This window comes from Lissotriton helveticus, chromosome 11 (assembly GCF_964261635.1).
Source record: "Lissotriton helveticus chromosome 11, aLisHel1.1, whole genome shotgun sequence".
Lineage (NCBI taxonomy): Eukaryota > Metazoa > Chordata > Amphibia > Caudata > Salamandridae > Lissotriton > Lissotriton helveticus.
The window spans coordinates 94,668,469-94,682,942 of record NC_136072.1 but is presented as its reverse complement, the minus strand read 5'-3'; the positions used below and the strand labels follow the sequence as shown (position 1 = coordinate 94,682,942).

General features: G+C 39.8%; 1 protein-coding gene across 1 annotated transcript in view; it reads right to left on the bottom strand.

Annotated features, from left to right (window-relative positions):
- ECT2 (epithelial cell transforming 2) overlaps positions 1 to 14,474 on the bottom strand; it is a 297,161-nt gene that overhangs the window by 265,970 nt on the left and 16,717 nt on the right. Inside the window, exons 2-6 of the mRNA XM_078665446.1 lie at positions 7,098 to 7,231; positions 5,992 to 6,071; positions 5,799 to 5,891; positions 4,614 to 4,796; positions 2,412 to 2,501 (exon numbers count right to left, since the gene is read on the bottom strand). Of these exons, the coding sequence (XP_078521572.1) occupies positions 2,412 to 2,501; positions 4,614 to 4,796; positions 5,799 to 5,891; positions 5,992 to 6,071; positions 7,098 to 7,221 (570 nt within the window). The 5' untranslated portion in view covers positions 7,222 to 7,231. The remainder of the gene's footprint in view (positions 1 to 2,411; positions 2,502 to 4,613; positions 4,797 to 5,798; positions 5,892 to 5,991; positions 6,072 to 7,097; positions 7,232 to 14,474) is intronic.

The following is a 14,474-nucleotide window of genomic DNA, read 5'->3' as shown; positions in this document are numbered from 1 at the left end:
TAACTAGGTAGGCAAACTCTGAATGGAGTAGGGGTCTCAGATGGGTTTACCGTCATCATTTTCATCATCTACTGCAGTGGTTCCCAAACTTTGGACTTCTGAGGACCCCCATTGACTCACCCCGCGAAGACAGGGACCCCTCAGCAATTTGTACGATTTAAATTTCAAACATTAAAAGAGTAATTAAAAAGAAATAAACATGTGCACACAAAACAAATACTCGAATTACTAAGGATTTTAGTATTTTATATTGAAAGAGTTTACAAAAAAATGGGAAACTTTAATGGGAAGGTTGGTGCTGCACCTCTGTGATTACCTTTTAAATGGTTACTTTTATTTCACAGTACAAGGCTCTTGCCAGAGCCAGAGTGGAAACCAAAAGCAGCCCTGGCAAATGTTTTCATCCAAGTCCCCATACAGTGCACACCAAGTGCAGTGAGTGAGGCTGACCACTACAAAGGGGGCTTTGGGAGGCTCTCCCTACCCCCAGAAAATGTAGGATACAAAGGTGCATTCCACAGCACATTTATCAGTATATATTGAATTGTATTAGCTTTTAAAGATTAGTAAATGATGACCTTACTATGCACCAGGATACAGCAATCTTTGTTGGGGTTCTTCAATGATACCCTTATTATCACCCTTCAACAGTGCCTCTCATTTCTCCATAGCACATCTGTCACATGTATATCATTTGTTTTATAGCATCTCTCATACCATTGTAGGATGTCAGAGCACTTTACATCACACACATATAGAGACAATGAATCATACTTGTAAATCAGTGTTACATAAGGCAAAGAGGACTACAAGGTGTAAGATTCACATGTAATTCATAATGGTAGGCATTTTTAAAGAGTGCTTGGTCTGGAAAAGCAGAAACTCGGGATTCAGAACCTAACACCGTGGTTAGCATTGACTTTAACAATACAAATGTATTTCCACCCAAATAAACCCCTTTAGCTGCATCAGGATAATGAAAGACTGGGAAAAGACATAAGTTACTAACTTGTACCATGCAGTGTGTACGCAGCTCTTTGATGACAGTTTATAGGTCACTGTGCAAGATTATAATTGTCTCTTATGAGCTGAAGAGTAACAAAAGAATCTCTGACAAAAGTAGTAATACACTGACATATGCACATAAAATGCGGTTTTTTAAAATGCATGGTACGCGTTCTTTGCAGCAGGCATATTAATCCTCTGTGCTACATTAGATAAGTCAAACCTGCCACTGGACAACATTCTCATCTCTTTCCAGCAGGTACACTAATCACTGGTGTTATCTTGACACTTTTATTGTTGCTCAAACTGCTAATTCTACAAGGAATTTTGGAGTGCCTTTAAAACTGCTGCCTGAGGACCCCCTGGGAATGTGTCACGGACCCCTGGGGGTCCACGGACCACAGTTTGGGAAACACTGATCTACTGCATATAGTAGATGTCGTTTAGGTATTTCCTGATTTTCCCCGGATATTCTTGCATTCTCACCGACTTTGTGGAGCTATATTTCATTCACATCATTTTGTTTTGTGACTAGTATTGGGGGAGGAGGCTCACCAAGAAACGTATATTGAACAGTTGAGGTAATAAAATGACTGAGGTAGTCTGCAGGTACCCCATTACCCAAAAATCGAATTGTTATTTCCTATTTTAATCAAATGGCCTGATTCTTAACCCCTTGTGTGCTTAGGATGGCCCCTGGCCCCCCTACATCACTCTGGGCGTGTGCTCAGGACGGCCGGGGGCCGTCCGAACGCTGCAGATTCCCCAGCGTGGCGCGAATTCCGCGCAGTATTTAAAACCTGCTTCTCCAACGAATTGCTCATGAGCAACTGGTAGATTTTCAGCCGAATAAATCAAATGCCTTCGTATATACATTTTCTGCCTTACTTTCTTACTGCTGGCAATCTTTCCTAATGCACTAAGGCGATCACTGCAGACAATTTTGCATGGGGGCAGCACTAAAGTAATCTCATCTGATAGGATCAATATTACAACACTAAATCGTATTAGTAGCTTGGGATGATTTTCATGGAACACAAGTAGCTCCTATTATAACAAAGGTTGGAGACCCCTAGTTTAAATGGTAAATGTTAATAATTAAAGCAGACCGATTGAGGACCCCCTTAAAAACAAAATCAACCTATCCAGTAGCTGCAAAAGTTAAGACTGAACGAAAGGCCAACTCGTCAGATTGCAAAAGAATGGCACTACTTTTGTTGTGTACCCTTTGGTACATGTTGAAACATCTATAAAAGTAGAGTAAATTCACTTGCCAATAAAGACTTTAAGATTGACAAAGTGGGATTTATTTTCAATAAGTATAATCCCTCAAAGGGAATATAGCAGCTCATATTTGAACACTCAAAGTTAAATTCATACTGGACAAAGGGTTGAAAATCTCTTACCAGTTCATCTTTCCTTCTGAAACCGGTGAAGCACAGCACAAGGTTGAGCATGCTTGGGGAGTACAATGGGCGAGAAGTGAAGGGCAAAGGCTGAAAAACAGAATAAATACAACGTAAGAAGAAACCAGCTAGAAAGAAGTACTCAACCCATAGAAGGTTGCAAAAAAGCATTTAAAGTTACTCGACAAAGTGCAGCTATGCAAACCCTATATTTTAGATCACAAATCGGTTTATACTACACAACTGCATTATTATTAGCTTAAAAAAAAGATAACAGATGGCCTGTGTACAATGACACAACTAATACTTTTTTTGACCAATGTGGGTTTATAATGCTGTTGGGGGGGGGGGGGGGGGGGGGGGGCAGCGTTGTATTGGTTCGAAAAGTCCTTCCACAAAAAAAAACCATTACTTTTCTTCACAAAGCATTTGGTTGATTTGCCAGAGCGATGGTGGCAAAGGATAGTTGTAATGATGGCATCAGCAGTAACAAGGACACTTCAATAGTTGAATCGTTGCACTTTTTAGTATTACTAGTTCTGCGCTTAGTAGCCATACTACTTAGAGGCAAATAGGTCTGTGGTATTTTACAAGCCAACCATGAAATCAGAGTTCTTTAAAGCCATAAAACTGTACTTAACTCACTCATCACCCAGACTATAAATCCACTTGCACTTCAGCTGTCAAAATGAGCTCCGCAAGAGCCAATTAAAATGCACTCCCATGCTACTGCACTGTATCTCGCTGGTCCTGAAAAAGGCTGGGATACATTCAAATACACAGCTACACTTCAGAAGTGTACTTGTGTTTTGATGTTCAGGTAACGTATGTTAAATTCTCCATCACAGCCTACTATAGCTTTAAATCTTTTGGTGTCTCCGCACCCAGGGCTCAGCATCTTCTAAAACATTCTACCTGAAGTCCAACTTCGGAGAGACTTCTTTCATAAAAGCATATGGATTTTGCAACACCCACATTTTGAATACATTAACTGGTGGATAAATATTTTTCCAGTAGACGTTATAAATATCTTAATTAGAGCCAAAAACATTTTCCCCTCAGCTATAGCTCTGAGAAAAGGGTCCAGACGGCATATGGAGAAGACCAAAGAGGAACAATAATAGTACGCAACACATTACATCCCTTGTGGTTTTATTTTTCCTATTTTGGGAGGCCTAACTTGCAGGGCATTAAGGAGGGAGTGAGGAATATACCCAATACACAATATCGACTTCACTAATGATATTACTGAAGACAAGTAACCTTTTCTTCTACTTGATAAGTCTTCCTTCACAATGCTCTCATTATGAATTGCATTAAGTAGGGCCAACCAAGGAAGTCATGCAACACAGAGCTGGCAAAGTAGTTATCACTGTGGGCCTGCACGGGGAAACTTTGCAAATGTGAGCCACTGGCATAGCCATTGGAGTTGGCATGAACGCTATTCGGAGAGTCTCTTGGCTGCGACCTAGCAGACCATGATGTAAAGTGGATCCCCCTAGGCACTTGGTAACCATTTTACATCACGTGGTTTCGGAAAGCCCAGAGCATACAGATCATCCACCTAATGTGGTCTGTCAATAGGAGACTCTGCACTCCTGGGATCCAGTCCATGCAGTCACTACTCCCCTTAGATGGGGAAAAGTAAAAATGGTCAGAGAACCGACAGGTTAGCCATGCCTAAGGACAACAAACTGATGCGTTGAACCTGCGGTGCATTTCTGCCTATGTTTTATCTGGATAGACAGTGAAGGGTGGCCAGACAAAGCCTTCAGTTGAACAACCCTGCCCTCCTTCAAACAAATACAGTCACCAAGAAAACTACAGCATTAGTTAAATCACCAGGCAAACATGGTTTGAATCTACACACCATCTAGAAAGCGAACAATAAATCCAATAAAGAAATGGAAAAAAAAAAAAAGCAAAGCAACCTTCCAGAAAATATACCATTGAAAAGCTAAATTAAGAGTACCATTCAGGGAAGCAAGTGAGAGTTAATAGTAGTTTGTGTGAAAGGCTACTTGGTTGCATTAAGAAACCATGTTGGGCAAGAGGTACTAATCTAGGGTGATCAAGGTTAATTGCGTTTGATCCTCCTGCACTCTGACATTATGTCCAAAGTAATAAGAGCCAAGAACGTTCTACCTAAAAGCAACAGCTCACAGTATCAAACACAAAGTACATAAGAGTTTTTATACAGACCTCTCCTTTTTGTGAGCAATACAGTACGATGGGAGGTCCAAGGATGCGGCATTCTGCTTTGTACAAGTGATTGAAGACAGGATTCTGGAAGTCTGACAGCACAAACACCGTCTCGAATTCAGGGCTATCTGCATCTCCAAATTCTTCCACCGTTTCAGTTTTGATGTACGACACTTTAATTTCCTTAATTTATTTCACAATAAAGAGTAATTATCAGGTTATGCAGGACATTTAACATTTCTGAATCCCTCTCACACCCTGTTGACATTTATACAAAGGATGTCTACCTTGATTACAATTAAGAAAAAAATGAAACCTAGAATAGCTGTGGCTCAAAACAATTTAAGGTTGATTCACATTGCAAACCCCAATTAATTGATTGAGATCCCTCCTTAAATTTTATTTAGTGAAGACTGAGATCCCTTCACCGAAAATCAAAGATTATAATACAAGACAACAAAAAGCCAAGTGAATTCCTCCAAGCATGTGAATAAATTAGTATGGTTAAAATAGCACGACATTGGTGTCCCAATTTTAATCTATGACCTCTTAAATAAATCAATGCCCCACTTCATCAAAACACTCTGTTGCTTACGATTAACCATGCACCCAATTCCACAATAGAAACCTTAATCTGAAGTACTTTCAGATTGGCTTTACGCCAGGTAGAACGCTGGTAATTACAGACAAGAGATATCAAATGTAATTTAAACTTAGTTAAGCTTACAAGCAAGCATTCTCTTCTTGGGGTAAAGGCTTTGATTACACACAAAAGTTATCAGAAAGCTGGATTAATTAAAGTAGGGGTCCATAGGCTGGCTCATATGGTCAGTTCAGTCTATGGAGGTTGATAAACGTTTTTTTTAAACTAATACCTGGAATGTGTGACTCAATACCAGAGTTTTTCCAATGGTATCCAAGAAATGTCTGTCTCAAGTAGGGATTGTTGTACTTAATGTACGATACCCAGCTCATTACTTTTTTACAAGCAAGGTCAAATCCAAAACAATGCGAATTGCTTTAACTACACTAGGGTTGCAGTTGATAGCGTGAAATCCACATTTATGCCGAGAGAACCAAACAAACCATTATGCATTGGAATGTTAGTTGTGCACTTAGATCAAGTCATCCAGTGAATTGCTGCATGCTCCATGCAAGTCCAGTGTGCAGAAGAAATGGACATACCATATTCACAATACTTTTAATAAACTTTTCACTTGGCTTTCCAGGACAGTGTTCCTTTAGCTTTACAACTGGAACTTCCATTATTTTAACTGTCTGAAAAAGGAAGACTTGTATAAATCACAAACGATTGAGAAGCAAGATTATGGGAGTCGTGGCTGTAGATAGATCATTTCAAAACATAAATGTCCCTTACCTCCAAGGCTTTCAACAGCTCCTCATTTTGTCCAGCGTCCTGCACCAAGACAACCCTAGTTTCAATTTGTGGCATTTCCTCTGTTGGGAAAAACATGGGCATTTGCTTAGTTTTTTGACTGGTCATCCAAATAAACTTAAATAAAAAAAATCCCATCAAAAAAAACACATTAGGTTGTAGTAGAGGAACATCCCCGTTTCAAGAACAAAAAAAACAATTCAGTGTTTAAGCGAAATAACTGAAAAGAAATATGGGGTACAAAAGTAAACATTATCCACTCTTCCACTGAATGTATTAGTGGACATTAAAGACTGCACTGACTTGTTTATATATATATAATTAAGGACGATCATTTGTGTGAAAAACCAAGGGACTGATTTATAGCAGAAAGTTTTTTCTTAAACATTTTTGGCTCCCATTGGCTTTATGGTAAATATTGTTATCCAGCACACTATTAAACTGTGCTTACATGAGCTGAGTTTTATTATGTCTGCATATCAAATATACATGGAGTCTTAGGAAAATTACTGTTCTGAGTCGAATGGGGGTGTTTAGGTTCCAGCAACAGAAGCTGGTACTTGGAAAGTTGGGACGATGGGGTTCTGGAAAAGTTGGTTGCTTCCAACTGAGGAAACTGTTGGAGGTTACTAACTTGCAGTCACAATAACTAAAAAGATGACCAGTAAATAAATATGCATGTGGCAAAAAGTTATTTGTTACCACCTTGTTTTGAAGAAAAGGCACTTCTGCTAAAAGTGAAACCGATCAAGATCTTCATTGTAGTATAATCAATTTACTGCTAAGGTCTCTATGCATTTTATAGGACTCATTTATGCATTCCAGACAGTGAAGGGGCTACAGTGGCGCACACCTAGAATGTCAAAGATACTGGTGTAAGCAGCTGTTTATAAACTAGACTAGATCACATGAAAGCCTACTATCCTGGTGCTGATACGCCTGATGTTCTTCTACCCAACCACAATAAGAATGCATGCCTCGATAACATTATCAAGTGAAAAGTGAGCCCTTTATCCAAGGGTACAAAACAAACCATTTCTTGAACATAGATTACAATAAAAGAAAGAAAATGAATAGTTCATAGTTACCATCAATTTCTGAACCATTGAATAGGTTCTCCTTGGACGTTTCTGCTATAAATACAGAAGTATCACTCAGCAGGCTCCTGCCTGTTACAGAGGACATCACACTCTGGTCGCACATGGTGTCCATCACTCAGACACTACAAAATAATGCATTATTTAGAACATTAAAAGGCCTAAAAGAATAAATCTAACGTGTTAAAAAGTCATAACAAGAGGGAATCAAATACTGTGGCCCCTGACGATCACTTTCCTAAAAGTACACATTTTCATAATATCCTACACACTACTTTAGAAGCACAAGCCTCTACGTACCCTTGAAAAACATGGAGTGGGCTTATTATTGTGAATGCCTGACCTGGATGTCTTTTTTCTTTAAGTTTACCGATCCTAGATGGTTAGGTAAATTAAATCGTGTGAAAGAGCTTTTACTTTTTTTTCTTTAAATTTTTTAGGCCGAAGGGCTGGAAGCAATTTGTTGTCTGTTACTCCCATTGAAAATATATATGTTTAAAAAAAAAACACAAGGAGGCAGCAGGAATCACAGGGGAAGTTGGTGATGGGAGAAGCACACACAGGAAACTGCAACAGCAGATTTTTGGAAAGCGGAGTAAAAGAGCATGACCGCTGGTCATGGAGGGCATAAGGGAAAAAGAAAAAAAAGTAGTTCCCTAAAGTGGTGAGCAGTGGAAGGATGAAAGTAATTAAGCCAGGATATTGGCTGATGTATTTAAAGATTTCTACAGTGACTTGTGTAGTAAAAACAAAGAACTTGATAGCACCAAATTGGAAACATACCTGGATAATTGTACTCTCCCCTCCCTATCGCTGCAAGACCAGGCGGACCTTAACCTTCCCATATCCGCTGCAGACATCGAACAAGCCATCAAAACTCTCAAAACCGGGAAAGCTCCGTGACCAGATGGGTTCAGCGCCATGTTTTATAAGGGATTTGTTTCAACCCTAGTAGAACCTCGCAAAGACTTATACACGGGCTCTGCTAACAGTGGCCAAGTCACTGGTACCCCTGCGGAGGCAATTATCGCAGTGATTCCTAAGGAAGGAAAGATCCAACATCCCCGAAGAATTACAGGCCGATATCACGGATCAAGTGCAGGGGATGCCTATCATCACCCTTTAACCTGGAACAAGGTACGAGACAAGGCTGCCCCCTATCTCCCTCCCTCTTTTTACTCGCCATCGAGCCCTTCCTCTATATCTTACGACATAATGACCATATTAAAAGGTATTTGCTTTAATGACTACACAGTCAAAATTTCGGCCTACGCTGACGACGTCTTAGTCATATCTGAAAACGCAGATTTAGCGATTCCGGCCCGTATGTCCTCTATTGCAGATTTTGACGAAGTGTCAGGTTATAATTTTAACAAGGACAAAACGGAGGTGAAACTCCTCAATAATATTGGTGATAGAAGCATTCTAGGTAACTCTGGCAAACCAAAAGCTTCAAATATTTAGGAATAGAATTTGAAAAGGACCTAATTAGCACCCTCAAAATTAATGAGCATAACCTGCATAAAAAGATATCTTCCCTCTTGGAAGATTGGTGACCGAAATTTTAAAACGTGGTGGGGCAGAGCGGAAACTCTGAAAATGATGATCACACCTCTGGTCAATTATCTGATAAGTATGCTCCCAATGCTACTATCAGATGACTTCCTCATCAAAATATATAAGCTCTTCAATACTTTTTATGGCAAGGCAAAAAAACAAGAATCTCCCTGAAGAAGCTCCAACTAGCGAAAGATAAGGGAGGCATAGGCTTACCAAATTTCAGGTGCTACCAGACGGCATATAAGGGAGGCATAGGCTTACCAAATTTCAGGTGCTACCAGACGGCATATTTGTGCAAACAAGGTGTGAATTGGTTCCAACTTCAATCCGAATACACTCCTGTTTGGGTTCATGTCGAAAAGGCCATCATTAACAATTTACCACTACCAGCCCTAATGTCAATGGATATGGCAGCTTTTCCTCACTCCAAATACATATTTCTTAACACTGGAAGGGCCCTCCTAAATCTAGAGAGAAATTCTAAAGTTAAAATCAAAATAAGCAAATCCAACTTAGCCTCGTTGTGGTTCAACCCAGCCATAAAGGAAGAAGGTAAACACCTCTTTTGGGAGCAATGGTCAAAGAAGGGGTTGAACTTGGTGAAAGATCTTTATGAAGGGTCTGCGCCTCTACCTTTCGTCACTTTACAATCACAATTTGATCTCCAACCCCTTGACTTCTACAAGTTCTTACGTCTTAAATCCTCTCTCTCTGCCAGAGCATTTCGCCAAGCAATCCTACAATTTGTAACAAGCTGCTCCATCTCCTGTCAATGGGTCACATGTTGTCTAGAATCTATAAAATACTCTCCCCAAACCCCCAGAAGGCGCATAGGAAGTGCGAGCTCCCCTGGGAGAATGAACATAATTCCTCTAAAATATCATTTGACTGGGATAAGATACATCTTACACCTTTTTCCAATAAAATATCACTGATACTTTCTCAAACTAAGTTCATGCTGATTAATAGAACACACTGGTCGCCGGAAAAACTCTACAAGCTTAAACTCCTTGATAACCCCCTGTGCTGGAATTGTAAATCTCACGTGGGGGACTTAGCTCACATGTTCTTCAATTGCCCGATGCTCCAAACCTTTTGGGACAAGATTTATAACTACATTCAAAGTACCTTCCACTTCCGACCTAACAGAGAATTCGCATATGTCATACTTGGGGCATTAAACTCAAAATTAATGAATGATCATGAACGCCACCTAATGGATCTCATGCTTACGCTTGCATGTAAAGTCATCTTAAGCAAGTGGAAAAGCGCATCTGATATTTCCTTCAAGATATGGCATGAATGGTTGGCCTCTTTAAGGGGTGCAGATAATTATACACTTCACTCCTCACCGTGGCGAAAATCGCACGCCAAGCTCTGGAGTTCACTTGACTCTATGGAACTTCGCTATGATCCACCTTAGATTAGCACAGTGGTCATATTCACTAATCTAGAACACATTCCTGTCACATATAAAAGTACAACGTAGGCGCTTTTATCTCTTTGTTACGATTTGGAGTACATAACATGACTAGGTTAATTGCCATTTCTGATTTCATATCAATTCTGTCTCTTTTTCTACATCTTCTCTCTCTTCCTTCCCTCTTTCCTTCTTCCTCGCTTTCGTTCTTCCTTTTCCAAATCCACTCCTATTGCAACCATCCTTCTGATTAATATTTGCATATATTTATGTATGCTGTTCATTTACCTCATCGTTAGAGAATCATTTGTTAAAATAAGATTGATACTCTTTATTTAAATTGTGAAACTCGGGTTGCATTGACACATGAATGTAATTAAATGTATGTTTTGTTTCTTTGTAAAACCCTGTCTCTTTAATAAAAAAAGATTTGAATAAAAAAAATGTATACCACAAAAACAGCACAGGGAGAAATTCCTAGCAGGTTCAGAGCATGGATGGGCGTGTACCTCTGAAAATGGCATATTTTAAAGGACCATTTGCCATCTCACCACCCATAAACAATCAGATGCGACACTTTTACTGTTAAAAGTGACGAGAGCACAAACAATATGTGGAAATATCACCTAGTGTATTGATTTGTTTTGGTTCTTTTAAAACATTTGTTTGCACCACACACAAAGAATGAAAAAAGAAAAAAAACACAAACTATCACCATGGGGCCCCAGGATCAATGCTCGTATACAACTCGGCCACTGGCTAATTGAATGAAAATCCCTACAATGAGACCGCTGAAAGTTGCAGCACATGGATATCACAGTGCGGTTCGCTTGTGGTTACAAAAATTTGGCAGTAGAACACCGTACCACAGCTCAATACATTGGTCTTTTAAAAAAATAGGATAAGCTTTTCAAATGCAGCTGGTTACTTAATCAACTAGGTAGATGTAGAGTTTAAGGTGTTGCACTTTTATTACCCAGCAGTTAAGAGTTTGACTGCAGGACAATATTAGGGTAACAACAAATGCATGTTTATTTCATCTGCTGTTGAGGAAACACCAGTAGTATCCACAGGAATGTTGACGTAGATAGGATACCCTCAACTGGGGCTAGGTACCAGAGACAAAGCAGAGCTGTAGATACAGAGAATCTGTAAGTAAGGTAAAACCCCCCTTTGTCATTGTAGGGCCTGCGATTGCCCTCCAATAACCTATGATAAATGACAGCAACAGGCACAAAAACCTTGAGGAATCTGGCATGACTAGTCCACTTTTTTGTGGAACACAAATTAGTTAAGTCATTCCCACTTCCTTGGCCACAATGAAAAGGTTTTGTTGGAGCGGTTTGATGCTTCCTGGAGCCAAACATGAGTTATCCAGATTCCCTAAAAAGAATGTCACCTGAAGACCCCAAACCGAATCTATTAGCATGTCCAAGTTTCTTAATCGACGAACAGCTCCTGGCTATCGTGTGCTTTCAAAGGATGAACAGTTTGCAGGATGAAGAGAGCCTGACCAGGACCGAGCAATCTTCCTCTGCAGTATCAGAGACATGTGGCAGATTGGTAAAGGAGCCATCCCGGACATACAGTGCCTGACATCCACATTGTATACTACCATGTCTGGTTAAGAAGCGATGAGAAAGATCACCAACTCATCTCATGAGGATCAGTGGAAAGTTTCTTGCACTGCTCCAGCAAGCCTGGAATCGTACACCTAATAGTTGATTCAGGTAAAGAGTGTACCCACAGAAGAATACCTAGAACACAGCGAAAGTTGTGCAGCATTTTACAAAAATGACGAGTTTGGCTACTTTTGCGATAACAAAAGACAGCATCAGTGAGAGGGCTTCCATTCTCAGTCCTTCCCCTTACACAGAGAGCACAGTAGAATGCAGAGAACCAGCAACCCGAGACGGCGGAATCCACTTGTAAATTATTAATAGCATGCGTTCAACTCTACCGCCACCTCTATACCAGCTTTACCATACCAAATACATATGAGGGTCTTGAAAACACTTCCATGCACTTGCTGCTATGCATAAGCAACATCCTGGTAGCTACCCAACCACAGCTTACAACAATTGTTCCTTGAAAAGTATGTTCTGAACGTTGTGAGTATTTGTCAAAAGGAACCAAAGTTAATAGCAAGCTAATGTAATTTCCAATAGAAAGTGCATCTGAACATAACAGTTCCCACCTCAAGCCATGAACCCAACAATTTGTTACATCATATAGATGGTGTGTAAGTAAACAGCACTCACACAAAAATAAATATGGTTGTAAGAGACTCTAGAACTCCGGGTAGCTGATCAGGGCACGGCATAGAGTAGGTTAGTAGTGGGTGGATCAAGTGAGACTTCTAAAAGGTGATTGTAAGATATATTACTCGCATAACAGTCATGAGGCACAAAGCAAGCCTGTGGCAAGGTTTACTTGATGAGCCTCAACATGATTAGAGTGCTTGAAATTATAAGTAGTGCTTACCCAGCACTGGCAATGTGGATGGGTTTGCTCATTGGGAGATAGGGTTTAAGGTAGTGAATAGGGTATGTTTGCAAGTATACAGCTTTTGTTGGGTGTGAATTTACGTACTCATACTCAAATGTGAGCAGAGGTTTTCTAAGTTGGAAAAGGTACTTTACATTTTTTTTCTTTTTTTTGTAAGATGGTCATGGATATTTTTTTACGGTCATTGTCCGGCTTAACAGCATTCCACACACTGATCGTACTACTCACAGAGAGCAGGTAAATGCTTAATCCTACTGTGTTTTGAATATAGAAAATCAAATAGATATATAGTTAGGACCAATCCAGTTATAAACTTTATTCAATCCAATTTGGAAAACATAGATCAAAGTATGCATGTTAAAAATACAATATTCATCTTAATACAATAAACATTTATAAGAATTACCATTTAAAAACAGCAGATTTCATATAACAACCCTCAAAACAACGAGGGTATAGAGTTAAACGGTGCAAAACAAGGTCTATAGCTTGTGTAATGACCACAGTAAGGGGTCGAATAAAGTGCATCATAATGCCAGTTAACAGATTAATTCGTAAATAAATAATAAAAACAGTCGATTTAGATTAAAAACATCCTTTAGGAGTTATAAAACATAAAATTATAAATATATTTTACAGGACCTGCGTCGCATCAAACCGTATTTAAATTGTAGTAGTAATGTGGAGCTAAGGATTAACAAGGCTTTCGAAACTCTAATGAATGTCTCATTTGCTTACAAGCTCAGTTTTTGCCTTCTGGGATTCCTTCCTTTCATAGGATAGCTTCGCTAAGAATGCCTTTAGCCTCTTTTTTGGGACCCTGGAGCATGAACTGGGATTTTCGTACAATTCGGGGACCTCTAGCGAGTAGAGGGTCAGTTTAACGTGTTCTAGCCAGGGGATTGTGTGTGCATTATCCAATAAAAGACAGTTTTGTAGAATAGTCTGATTAAGGTCCACTGTATCCCCTGCTCCAGATTGAGTGCCAGGTCATGATCAGGGCTACTCTCGCTATGTCAGACACATAGGGCAAATGCAGCTATAAGTGAATGACAGTTTGAAAATGAGGGAGGGAGCGAAGCGATCTTCTTGAAGAACCCATTCTCTATCTTCTGTAGGGAGTCGGTTGATACAATGCCCCAGACCCCTGCCCCGTATATCATTGCCGAGATCGATTTGGCAATATAAAACGTTATTAGTGTTAGGGGCTTTGGGCCCAATTTCTTAATGAAACTGGAAACTACCGCCAGAGAGAACCCCATTGTTTGTGCCCTTCTACCCACCATGTGTGACCAGGTTTGTTTATTATTGAAAACAACTCCTCTATAGGAGACTGTCTCCACAACAGCTAGTTTGTGAGTCCCAATATGGAAAGATGGAATATTTTTAGGGGGGGGATGTAGTCCTGAAACTAAACTAAAAAATTTTGATTAGTTTACTTTGAGATCCATGGATAACGTAAAGTTCACGTAGGTGTCAATTAGGTGTTGAAGTGATACGCTTTTCCTTGCTATCAGGACAGTGTTGTCTGCTTATTACAGAGCTGGGAGTGTAAGCTATAGTTAGCTATAACTGCTGAATCTCCTTGGTTTTGTACGAGAGAAATCAGACTCCAACCATAACGACCCTTTAACGTATGGTTATTATATATATTGTATGTGCTCTGCTGACAGTGTTCTTGCCCATTAAACAAAAATGTACGAGCTCACACAGCACACTGGGCATCGGGTTCTGCGTGTACAGATGGAACTAGACTCATGGCATGGTAACCTACCTCACTATGTCCAGCTCTTATAGTGACTGACTTCTGTGGACCATATACATAAAACAACTTGGGTCATTGACAATAGGGTCTGGGAATATGGCATGGCTTTTGGTCA